The 12,180-nt window shown below is 35.3% G+C and overlaps 1 protein-coding gene across 17 annotated transcripts in view; it reads left to right on the top strand.

Moving 5' to 3' along the window:
- The window catches only part of DNAH6 (dynein axonemal heavy chain 6), a 359,634-nt gene that overhangs the window by 120,945 nt on the left and 226,509 nt on the right, over positions 1-12,180 (top strand). For all 17 annotated transcript variants that reach the window (XR_010343231.1, XR_010343232.1, XR_010343233.1 and 14 more), the window contains 2 exons: positions 2,652-2,765; positions 4,339-4,482. Coding sequence is in view for 14 of the 17 variants with exons in the window: in XM_064377854.1 (XP_064233924.1) it covers positions 2,652-2,765; positions 4,339-4,482 (258 nt within the window). In the remaining 3 variants the exon portion in view is untranslated. The remainder of the gene's footprint in view (positions 1-2,651; positions 2,766-4,338; positions 4,483-12,180) is intronic.

Genomic DNA, 12,180 nt, shown 5'->3' on the forward strand with positions numbered 1-12,180 from the left:
GATAAAGGAAACAATTTATAATAGCATCAAAAGATAGCATGCCATTTATAACAGCATCAAAAATAATAATAATAAAGTAGAAATAAATTTAACCTAGGAGGTAAAAGACTCACACACTGAAAACTAAAAACCTATGATGAAAGAATACACAAATAAATGGAGAGATATCCCATGTTCATTGATTAGAAGACAATATTGTTAAAATACCTATACTACCCAAAGTGACCTATACATTCAATGCAATCCCTATCAAATTCCCAGTGACATTTTTTACAGAAATATTAAAAACAAATCCTAAAATTTATAGGGAACACAGAAGATCTCAAGTACCCAAAACAATCTTGAGAAACAAGAAAAAAGCTGGAGGGCTCACATTTCTTGATCTAAAAACATATTACAAAGCTATAGTAATTAAAATAGTATGGTACCAGCATACATTCAGACATATAGACCAATGAAACAGAATGGAAAGCCCGAAAATAAATCAACAAATATAGTCAACTCATCTTTGGCAAAGGTGCCAAAAATACACAACAGGGAAAGGATAGTCTTTTCAACAAATAGTGTTAAGGAACTGGATAGTCACATGCAAAAGAATGAAGCTGAACCCGTATACAAAAATCAACTCAAAATGAATGTATTAAATATTTAAACAAAAGACCTAAAACTATAAAATTCCTAGAAGTAATTGTAGGGGAAATTTCATGAATTTTATGACATTGGCCTTGGCTGTGATTTCTTGGATGTGACACCAAAAACCAATGCAACAAAAACAAAAATAGTCAAATGGAACTACATCAAACTAAAGAACTTCTGCAAAGCAAAGGGAACAATCAACAGAGTAAACAGGCAAATACAGAATGTGAGAAAATATTTGCAAATTATATACTTGATAAGAGGTTATCATCCAAACTCCTTATATATAAGGAACTCCTATAACTCAGCCAAAAAAGCAAATAACCCAAATTTTTTAATGGACAAAGGACGTGAATGAATATTTCTCTAGAGAAGACATACAAATGGCCAACATCATGTGAAAAGACACTCAACATCAATAATCATCAGGGAAATTAAAATCAAACCACAAGAAGGTATCACCTCACATCTGTTAGAATGACCATTATAAAAATAAAATGAATGACAAATGTTGGCAAGGATGTGAAGAAATTGAATCCTTTACACTGTAGATAAGAATGTAAAATGGTACAAACACTATGGAAAAGAGCATGGTGGTTACTCAAAAATTAAAAATAGAACTACCATATGACCCAATGATCCCATTTATGGACATATATCCCAAATAATTGAATCAGGCTCTTGAAGATATATTTTCACTCCCATGTTCATTGAAGCATTGTTCTCAATAGCCAAGATATGGAAACAACCTACATGTCCATCAGCAGATGAATGGATAAAGATAATGTGGTATCTACATAAAATAGAATTTTACTCCATCTCACAAAAGGAGAAAATCCTGTTATGCCACAGCATAGATGAACCTGGAGGACATTATGCTTAGTGAAATAAGCCAGCTACAAAGGCTGCATGATCTCATTTATATGAGATATCTAAAGTAGTCAAACTCATATAAGCAGAAGTAGAATGGTGGTTTCCAGAGGCTGGGAGGAAGGGGAAATGAGGAGCTGTTCTATGTGTATAAAGTTTCAGTTATACAAGGTGAAAAAGTACTAGAAAAAGTACGTTAAATAACTTTGTTAACATTGTTATAATTATCATTACTGTACTTTACACTTAAAAATTTGTTAAAAGAATAGATCTCATGTAATGTAGTTTTTACCACCAGAAGAAAAAATTAGTTAAAAAATAAATTTTTAGAAAACACAGAACCTGAAATAGAAGTGTGTCTTTCTCCTTCCATCTTCCATGACTGATTCCTTCCTGATTGCCTCTGATCTAGCCTGCCTTCTGTGGCTCTCAATTATTTGGAGAATAGGAGTGAAAGCCTAACTGATCTAGGTTACAGGAAATCATTTGCAATTCTTAATGGAAAATAAGACTAAATTCCTAATGTCAAAGCCCAAAAATTTCTGTGCAACCAACTCCCTGAAGGTTTCCCCACCGTTGAGCCAAGGCAGTCTTAAAACACTTTTCATGAAAACACCTTCTTCAGATTTTCTTGCATCCTTCTTCTCCATAAGGTTCGTATACAATCCATGGTTAGAAAAAAGTAAGAAACCACACTGTCCTCTCCATCTTAAACTTCACCGTCTTCCCCACCGGCTACCGCACAGTCATTTCCTCTTATGCCATTTAAGTACAGAAACCTAACAGAAATCGGTGCCTCTAAAGACTCATCTGCTTTCCCTAGAAGGTCTAGCACAAATGTGCATGTATAATCCAACTCAAAGAAGAATGCCTATGTTACTCTTATAATATTTATGTCTTTGGAAAATATTTAAGTCCTAAGGAAATACCAGGAGTTATATTTTGTTACTCTAATGGAAATTGTAACATGTGGGGTTTTATGGAGTTTTTTTTTTTCGTTTGTTTCTAGTGCTCCTTTTCTTAACCCATTTAAGCCTTACATTCTGCCAAGTAATCACTGTACCAAGAATTACTAATAGGAGACTAGCATATGATCATTATATCTGAAAACTAAATTGCACATTTTGTTTACTACATTTTTATAGGTAGAAGTGTCCAAGTTTGAAGCTTTGGAAGAAGTTAGTGCTGAACTGGAGCTCAAACAATTGCTCTGGGATTCTTTCTCTGAATGGGATGAACTCCAACAAGAATGGTTAAAGGTAGGGGAAAAAAAAGCCTTCAGTTCTTAAATTATTTTTATATGAATTAATCTTAAATTCTTATAATTTGAATTATAACTTTTAACAATCTGGTGCTTTTCTTAATGTCAGTAAATATGCAATGGTATCATTTTCTGAGAATATTTATAAACTTTCCAGTGAAAATCATAAAGGTCCTTATGTCACTGTATGCTACAGAGCAGAAAGTATTCTTGTAAGCCAGGCTTCTCAGGTCCTTCATGTTAGAAGGCTACATAGTGGAAGTATCAACGGAACATGCTGTGTGACATTTAATCACTTTGTGGCTTCCAAACAGTGTTGTCATCATACGCTCCAGTGTTCTTAAGGATTGTAGCATTTTATTTGTGATCTACACACTTTAGGTTTCTGTTTTTGTTGTCCTTTAAAAAAGGAAGCCATTTTGTTCACTGTAATGGAATAGAGTGATAAAATCTAGGATCTTCCTTTGAGAGCTCAGTAGTAAACTTTTTAAATTAGCCAAATATCAACAGCCATCATAGAGTTTTGTTTCTAGGATCTACCCTATATTCAATCTTAACAAGGGTCAACTCTCTACGAGGCAAAATAGATGGCCACCTATATTTTCATGTGTGGTATGGACATGTTAGAAATACTATCAACTTTACAAATATTGTTTTACACTTCTTATTCATCCTACCTATGCTGATGCCTATAATTAGAAGCCACATGGATTGGTTAAAAAACAGTAACATGGTAAAATATGTTTCAGATAATGTTCTAGTTGCTGGGAGTGCCAGTGGAGAATAAGAAGAACAAAGTTCAAACATAGAACTTACCTTTTGGTGGAGAAAATAGAAAACAAACAAACAAAAACAAACGCATGCTGTAACATCAGTTTTAAGTGCTCTCCTTTAACTCATTTGTCACTTATCTCAGCAGTAAAAAAATATTCTTAAGAAGAAGCAGCTTAGAGAATTTTCTGATTACCACTGTGGATTAGAGCAGTGACTTCCAATGTAGGATGCATTCACCCTAGGAAATACACAAGAAAATCCATTAGGGAGCAGAAGGAAAATGAATTTACGAAAAAAGAAAAATGAAGGTTTACAAATTTTCTGCTGCCATCAGTGTACATGTATGGCTATCTATCATGTCAATATATGTGTATACATATATGTTTACATAATGAGAAAAATAATTATAGATCTATAAGTATATTGCGGTACATCTTTAAAATATTTATGTTAAACAGGTGCATAATCAAATAATAGAAGACTACTAGGTGAGAAATTTCTGGTTAGCAAGAGCAAAAAATTAGCTACTTGTCTCCTTCGAGGACTTTATGAATATTAATCCTCAGAAATAAATTGCAGAGACTGCAATACTATATTTGATGATGTGGGAGACAAGAACATGAAAGAAATAAACAGGTGATGCTGGATATATAATATTTTTAGCAATTTAATAGGTAAAGCCATTTCCAAAAATATAGTGTAGATTTGGATTAACTTTTTTAAATTTTTTTAGTATTTCAAACTTGACTTTGATTTTATGTTTTAACTTGTTTTGCTTTGTTTTAAATTTTTCATAGTCCAAATTTGATTGCCTGGATCCAGAAGTTCTCAATGGTCAAGTTTCTAAATATGCTAAATTTGTGTCTCTACTGGAAAAAGGTTTGCCACCCAACAGTGTAGTGCCCCAGCTCAAATACAAGGTGGAAACCATGAAAGAAAAGGTAAGGTTGATAGAAATTATTTCAAAAACTCTTGGCCAGTTGGTTATTAATTGATGCTAATGAGACCAAAATCAGGAATTCTTCCCTGATTAAATTAGTCAGCTCTGCAGACAGAAAAAAACAATAGTCAAATTCATTTTTTTTGCAGTGGCACAGGCTGCATCCCTGTCTTCAGTTGGCCAAATCATGCAGTTGAATACTGTGGTTAGAAGGGGCATTCAGAGTGTTTCCCAAGTGTTAGGGGAAATAGTGCAGGAATAGGTTGTAGTTGTACTAAGATACTGATCCACTCAAACCCTTAGGGAGCTAGTTGAGGCTGGGGTAAACTTGTCCAATCCACCTTGTCCATTTGCATAACTGCACCACATAACTATGCCATTTTCCAGATGTGCTATGATGTGAAGAAAGTTGGGAAACCAGGGTCCAGGTGTACAGGGCTGGCTCTTTGAAACCAACTCAGCTAAGCCAGTGCTTGAAATGGTTAACAAAAAGGGATATGATTTTAGTTTTTTAAACAATTTTAGGGTATTTTGTTGTTGTTGTTTTGTTTGTTTGTTTCTTTGTTTTTTGAGATGGAGTTTCACTCTTGTTGCCCAGGCTGGAATGCAGTGACACAGTCTCGTCTCACTGCAATTTCTGCCTCCTGGGTCTGAAAGATTCTCCTCCTTCAGCCTCCCGAGTAGCTGGGATTACAGGCACCCACCACCACGCCTGGCTAATTTTTTGTATTTTTCTTGGTTGAGACAGGGTTTCACCATGTTGGTCAGGCTGGTCTCAAAATCCTGACCTCAGGTGATCCCCACCTCGGCCTCCCGAATTGCTGGGATTAGAGGCATGAGCCACCACACCTGGGCAATTTTAGTTTTTTTTATTTTTTTGTTTTTTAAAGATGAAATCAAGAACTAAAAAGATGTGGAAAAGAAAAGTAAGTAAAGCTTCAGACACAATGGGAAGAAAATTTTCCACCTTGAAAAGAGCATTATTTGCACAATATTTTTTCCCCTTTAGCTTACAATATCTAGTCAAAACACTTCCCAAGTTGTTTAAGTCAGCTTCTTTCTTCTTTATTGCCTTTAGTGTGATTGTATCTTGCAATAATAAACACATTTATTTGTTATAGTTTGCATTCCAACTTGGGTTCCCTTGAAATCCTGGTTTATATATTTTTTTAACTTGAATACAGTAGAGGTCACTTTTTGTGGCATACAGTTCTGTGAGTTTTTAGAAATGAGTAATGTATCTAATACAACAATCCCATACAGAACAATTTCATTACCCAAATAATTTGTTTGTGTTGTCCCTTTGTAGTTAGCCTTTCTCTTTATCACAATTCCAGACAACCACTGATCTGTCTTCTGTCTTCTATAGTTTTTCCTTTTACAGAATGTTATCTAAATGAAATAATACAATATGCAGCCTTTTGGGTCTGGCTTCATTCACTCAGCAAAATGCATTTAAGATCCCTCTATGTGATTGTACCCAAAATATATAACATACTCTTACAAATAAAAAGACAAATAACCCTTTAAAATGGGCAAAGGATTTGAATACACCTTTCCGCAAAGAAGACACATGAAAAGATACTGAACACCATTAGTTATTAGGGAAATGCAAATCAAAGCCACAATGAGATAGCACTTCACACTCCCTAGGATGGCTATGATCAAAGAGACAGATTATATAGGAATAAGTATTGTATGGAATATGCAGAAATTAGAACTTTCACATGTTGCTGGTAGGATTGTAAGGTGGTACAGCCACTTTGGAAAATAGTCTGGCGTTTGCTCAAGATGTAAAATATAGACCTACCATATTACCAAGTAATTCTGCTTCTAGATAGATGTCCAAGATTATTGAAAGCATGTATTCACACAGAAACTTCAATACAAATGTTCATAGCAGCCTTGTTCATAATAGCCAAAAGTGAGAAAAAAAACAAATTTCCATCAATTAATAACATGGAGAAATAAAATGTGGCACATCTATATGATGAAATTTTATTCAGTAGCAAAATGAAATTAAGTCATATGTGCAACAGAATAGACAAACGTTAAAAACATGATGCTAGGCTGGGTGCAGTGACCAATACTTTGGAAGGCAAGGTGGGAGGATCACTTGAGCCCAGGAGTTCAAGACCAGCCTATACATCATAGTGGGACCTAGTGTCTGCAAAAATTAAGATAAAAAATTTAAAATCATAATGCAAAGTAAAAGAAGCCAGTCACACAAAAAAAGGCCAGATAGCATATGTCATTTATATGAAATGTCCAGAATAGAGAAATCTATAGTGACAAAATAAACTCATGGTTACCAGGCACTATGGGGAGGAAGAAATAGGAGTGACTGCTTATGGGACCTAATGAGTATGGAGTTTCCTTTTGGGGTGATGACATGTTCTAAAATCAGATAGAGGTGATAGTAGCATAACTCTGTGAATTATAATTTTTTAAGAAAAAGAGGAGAGAGATCCAAGATGGCTGATCACTAGCAGCTCGGGATCATATTTCCCAGTGAAAGCACAGAGAATGAGAGGACACCACACTTTCAGACGAATTTTTGTTGCTCATGGACCAAGAGATTCCCAGCGAAGGAGCCCCACGGGTCGCCACGGCGACTCTTGTGGCCGGCGCGGCGGTTTTGTTGGCGCCTCAGCGTGGCAGTTCTTGGTGCAGAGTCTGGAGATTCCTGGACAGAAAAGCACCATCAATCTTAACACCGCTGTTTTGGCCGGTACAGTGGATTGCTCAGATTTCAGCCCTGGGAATCAACAAGTTGGACGTCCGCTCAGAGACCTAGTTAGAAAGTCGGTAATTACAAAGACTACAGAGGGATAAATATATAATGAAGGGAAGAAACCAGCCTAAAAAGGCAGAGAATACTCAAAATCAGAATGCCTGTCCCTCTACAGAGGATCGCAGTTCCTCATCAGCAACGGAACAAGGCTTAATGGAGAACGAGTGTGTTCCATTATCAGAAGCAGGTTTCAAAAGGTGGGTGATAAGAAACTTCTGTGAATTAAAAGAACTTGTTCTAACCCAATGCAAAGAAACTAAGAACCTTGAAAAAAGGTTTGACAAAATGCTAACGAGAATGGACAGTTTAGAGAGGAATATAAGTGAATTGCTGGAGCTGAAAAACACAACACAAGAACTTCACGAAGTATGCACAAGTTTTAACAGTCAAATTGATCAAGCAGAAGAAAGGATATCAGAGGTCGAGTACCAGCTCAGTGAAATGAAATGAGAAGACAAGATTGCAGAAAAAAGGATAAAAAGGAATGAGCAAAGTCTCCAAGAAATATGGGACTATGTGAAAAGACCTAATTTACATTTGATAGGTGTACCTGAATGTGACGAAGAGAATGAATCCAAGTTGGAAAATACTCTTCAGGATATCATTCAGGAAAACTTTCCCAACCTAGTAAGGCAGGACAATATTCAACTCCAGGTAATACAGAGAACACCACAAAGATATTCCTCAAGAAGACCAACCCCAAGGCACATAATCGTCAGATTCATTAGGGTTGAAATGAAGAAGAAAATACTAAGGGCAGCCAGAGAGAAAGGTCAGGTTACCCACAAAGGGAAACCTATCAGACTTACAGCAGATCTCTCAGCAGAAACCCTACAAGCCAGAAAAGAGCGGGGACCAATATTTAACATCCTTAAAGAAGAGAACTTTCAACCCAGAATTTCCTATCCAGCCAAACTAAGCTTTACAAGCGAAGGAAAAATTAAATCTTTTGCGAACAAGCAAGTACTTAGAGATTTCACCACCACCAGGCCTGCTTTACAAGAGCTTCTGAAAGAAGCACTATACATATAAAGGAACAACCAATATCAGCCTTTCCAAAAATATATAAAAAAGCAAAGAGCATCAACACAAAGAAAAATTTACACCAACTAATGGGCAAAACAACCAGCTAGCATCAAATGGCAGTATTAAAATCGTATATATTCAAATTAGACAAAAAGCCAAAACCCATCAGTATGCTGCATCCGATCCATCTCACATGCAACGATACACAAAGACTCAAAACAAAGGGATGGAGGAAGATTTACCAACCAAACAGAGAGTAAAAATAAACAAATAAATAAAAAGTAGGAGATGCAATTTTCACCTCTGATAAAAGACTTTAAAGCAATAAAGATCAAAAGAGGCAAAGAAGGACATTACATAATGGCAAAAGGATCAATGTAACAAGAAGAGCTAATGATTCTATAGATCAATGAGACAGAAAATTAACAAGGACATCCAGGACTTGAACTCAGACCCGGAACAAGTAAACTTAATAAACATTTATAGAACTCTCCACTTTAAATACACAAAATGTACATTACCACCTCACACCTATTCCAAAAGAGACTACATAATTGGAAGTAAATCACTCCTCAGTAATCACATAGCCTTTTCATAGGTTTAAATGAAATATTGGTTGGCTGTTTGTTATTTTCTTCCCTTATTCCTTCCTGTCTACATCATTAAGTATAATTATTGGTATAAAAGAGGTTTTCAATACCCTTTTCTAAAATGCATTCTAGCCTGGGCAAGAAAGCAGTACTCCCATTCTCTCTCTCTCTTTCTCTTCCTTTTTCTTCCTCTTCTTCATTCTTTTTTTTTCTTTCTTTCTTTCTTTCTTCCTTAAAAAAAAAAAAAAGAAAGAAAAAAGATTCTTCCTTGTTGTCATGTGAAGCAATAGTTCATTTCTTGCTTTTTTAAAATTATACTTTAGCCGGGTGCGGTGGCTCACGCCTGTAATCCCAGCACTTTGGGATTGTTGACATCCTGGTCAACATGGTGAAACCCCGTCTCTACTAAAAATACAAAAAATTAGCTGGGCATGGTGACGTGTGCCTGCAATCCCAGCTACTCAGGAGGCTGAGGCAGGAGAATTGCCTGAACCCAGGAGGCAGAGGTTGCAGTGAGCCGAGATCGCGCCATTGCACTCCAGCCTGGGTAACAAGAGCAAAACTCAGTCTCAAAAAATATATATATATATTATACTTTAAGTTCTGGGATACCTGTGCAGAACATGCAAGTTCGTTACATAGGTATACATGTGCCATGGTGGTTTGCTGCACCCATCAACCTATCGTCTATGTTAGGTATTTCTACTAATGCTATCCCTCTCCTTGTCCCCCACCCGCCAGCAGGTCCCAGTATGTGATGTTCCCCTCCCTGTGTCCATGTGTTCTCATTGTTTGACTCCCACTTATGAGTGAGAATATGCGGTGTTTGGTTTTCTATTCCTGTGTTAGTTTGCTGAGAATGATGGTTTCCAGCTTCATCCATGTGCCTGAAAAGGACATTAACTCATCCTTTTTTATGGCTGCATAGTATTCCATGGTGTATATGTACCACATTTTCTTTATCCAGTCTATCATTGATGGGCATTTTGTTTGGTTCCAAGTCTTTGCTATTGTGAACAGTACTGCAATAAACGTATGCGTGCATGTGTCTTTATAGTAGAATGATTTATAATCCTTTGGGTATATACCCAGTAATAGGATTGCTGGGTCAAATGGTATTTCTAGTTCTAGATCCTTAAGGAATTGTCACACTGTCTTCCACAATGGTTGAGCTAACTTAATGCTACCACCAACAGCGTAAAAGCATTCCTATTTCTCCACATCCTCTCCAGCATCTGTGACAGAATGAGACAGGATCTCACTGTGTTGCTCATGCTGATCTTGAACTCCTGGGCTCAAGTGATCCTTCTGCTTCAGCCTCTCAAAGTGTTGGAATCACAGGCCTGAGCTATCACGCCCAGCCAGTTCATTTATTTTTATTTCCGTATTTCATTATATAGATAGATCATAGTTTATTTATTCATTCACTTGATGAAAGATATCTGTGTTCTGTCTCACTTTGTAGTGATTATTAATAAAACTGCTATAAACTTTCATGTACAACTTTTTGTTTTGTGTGAACATGAGGTTTCTATTAACTTGAGTAAATAACTAGAAATAGGATTATTAGATTGCTCTTTCCGTATTGTATTATCTGAAAGGAAGTTACTATGCACAGCCATACGTAAGGGATGGAAATTTATGTTCCACCTCCTAAAAGCATTGACACCCCGGTAACAATAAGCATAATTTGTATCTAGATTTTCATTTTTATTACTATTAAATTGTGTCAGGAAGTATACAAGATGAGCCTGGAGCATCTTGAAGTGACAGGAAGTAAGAAAGGCTCAAAAAACAAAATCATGGGAGAATATCAAAAGGGCAAAGAAGTCTCGATGGCCAAAGCCTTAATAATTTCAGGCGAAAAAAATCTAATATTGTATTATAGCCCAAGTTATAAAATAAATATCCATGAATTCATACTGATACAAATAAATGATTGAATGAATGAATGAATCATTTTATGATGTTACTGCCACCTCAAGATAGTGGTGCTTCATTTAATTTGATGCTCTGTTGTTGGAAGTGTGCACATTTTGTATTGTTATTTCTTTTTGAGGAATTGATCCTTTCATCATTTATGAATTGTCTCTCTTTATCTCTGATAAGATTCCTTTCTAACATTTACATTATCTGAAATTAATATAGCTAGTTCAGCTTTCTTTCAGTGTTCATATGATATGGCTTTCTCCATTTTTACTTTTATATGTGTTTTTATATTTAAAATAGATTTTTTTAGATAGCATACAATTGACTTCTTTTTTTTAATCCAATATTCTTAGTCTCTTAACATGTGTGTGTAGACCATTCACATTTTAAGTCATTATATCTATAGTCGTATTGATTCTACCACCTTGCCAGCTGTTTTGGTCTACTGGTTCTTTGTTTCTTTTTCTCTCTTTTTGTGCCTTCTTTTAATTTAATTGCATATTTTATTATTTCATTTTATCTTCTCAATGAAATTATTCATACTTTTTATACAATTTATAGAAAATTGTTTAAAATTGTTATTCTAGGCTTAAAATATAAATTTATAATTAAATCAACCTTCAAATATTTTACTATTTTACATGTAGTGTAAAGACCTTATAATAGTATACACCCAATTAATTCCTCCATACATTCTTTGTGGTGATGTTGTTAGGTCTATACTTATATATACTATAAATATAACTCATTTTTACTATTTTTGCTCCAGACAGTTACCTTTTGGAGCAATAAAAATAAGAAGGAAAATGAATTTTACTTTACATGTATTCCATTTCCAATGTTCTTTATTGCTTTGTGTGGATCTAAGTTTCTGACTCATAACATGTTCATTCTGCCTAAAGAATATCCTTTAATATTTCTAATAGAGTAAGTATGGTAATAATTAATTCCCTCAGTTTTTATTTTGAAGAAGTCTTTATCCTTTAGTTTTGAATGATATTTTCACTGGGTATATAATTCTGAGCCAACAGTTTTTGTTTCTGTTTTTCCTTCAGTAATTTGGAGGTACTCTTTTCTTGTTTGCATGATTTTGGACAAGCAGTCTGCTGTAGTTTTAAATTATTATTATTTTTTTTTCTTAGAAAGAGAGAGAAAGAGAAAGGGGGAGAGAGAACAGGAGTCTTGCTCTATTGCCCAGGCTGGAATGCAATCTAAAAATAGGTATCAAAAACCTGTTTTTTGCCGATAATTGTGCTTAACAGCGGAGACAGGAAGGAATAAGAGAAGAAAATAACAAACAGCCAACCAATATTTCATTTAAGTCTGTGAAATGCTATGCAAACGCTGAAGAGTGATTTAC

This window comes from Aotus nancymaae, unplaced genomic scaffold (genome assembly GCF_030222135.1).
Source record: "Aotus nancymaae isolate 86718 unplaced genomic scaffold, 86718_ANA_hifiasm-v0.15.2.pri h1tg000017l, whole genome shotgun sequence".
NCBI lineage: Eukaryota > Metazoa > Chordata > Mammalia > Primates > Aotidae > Aotus > Aotus nancymaae.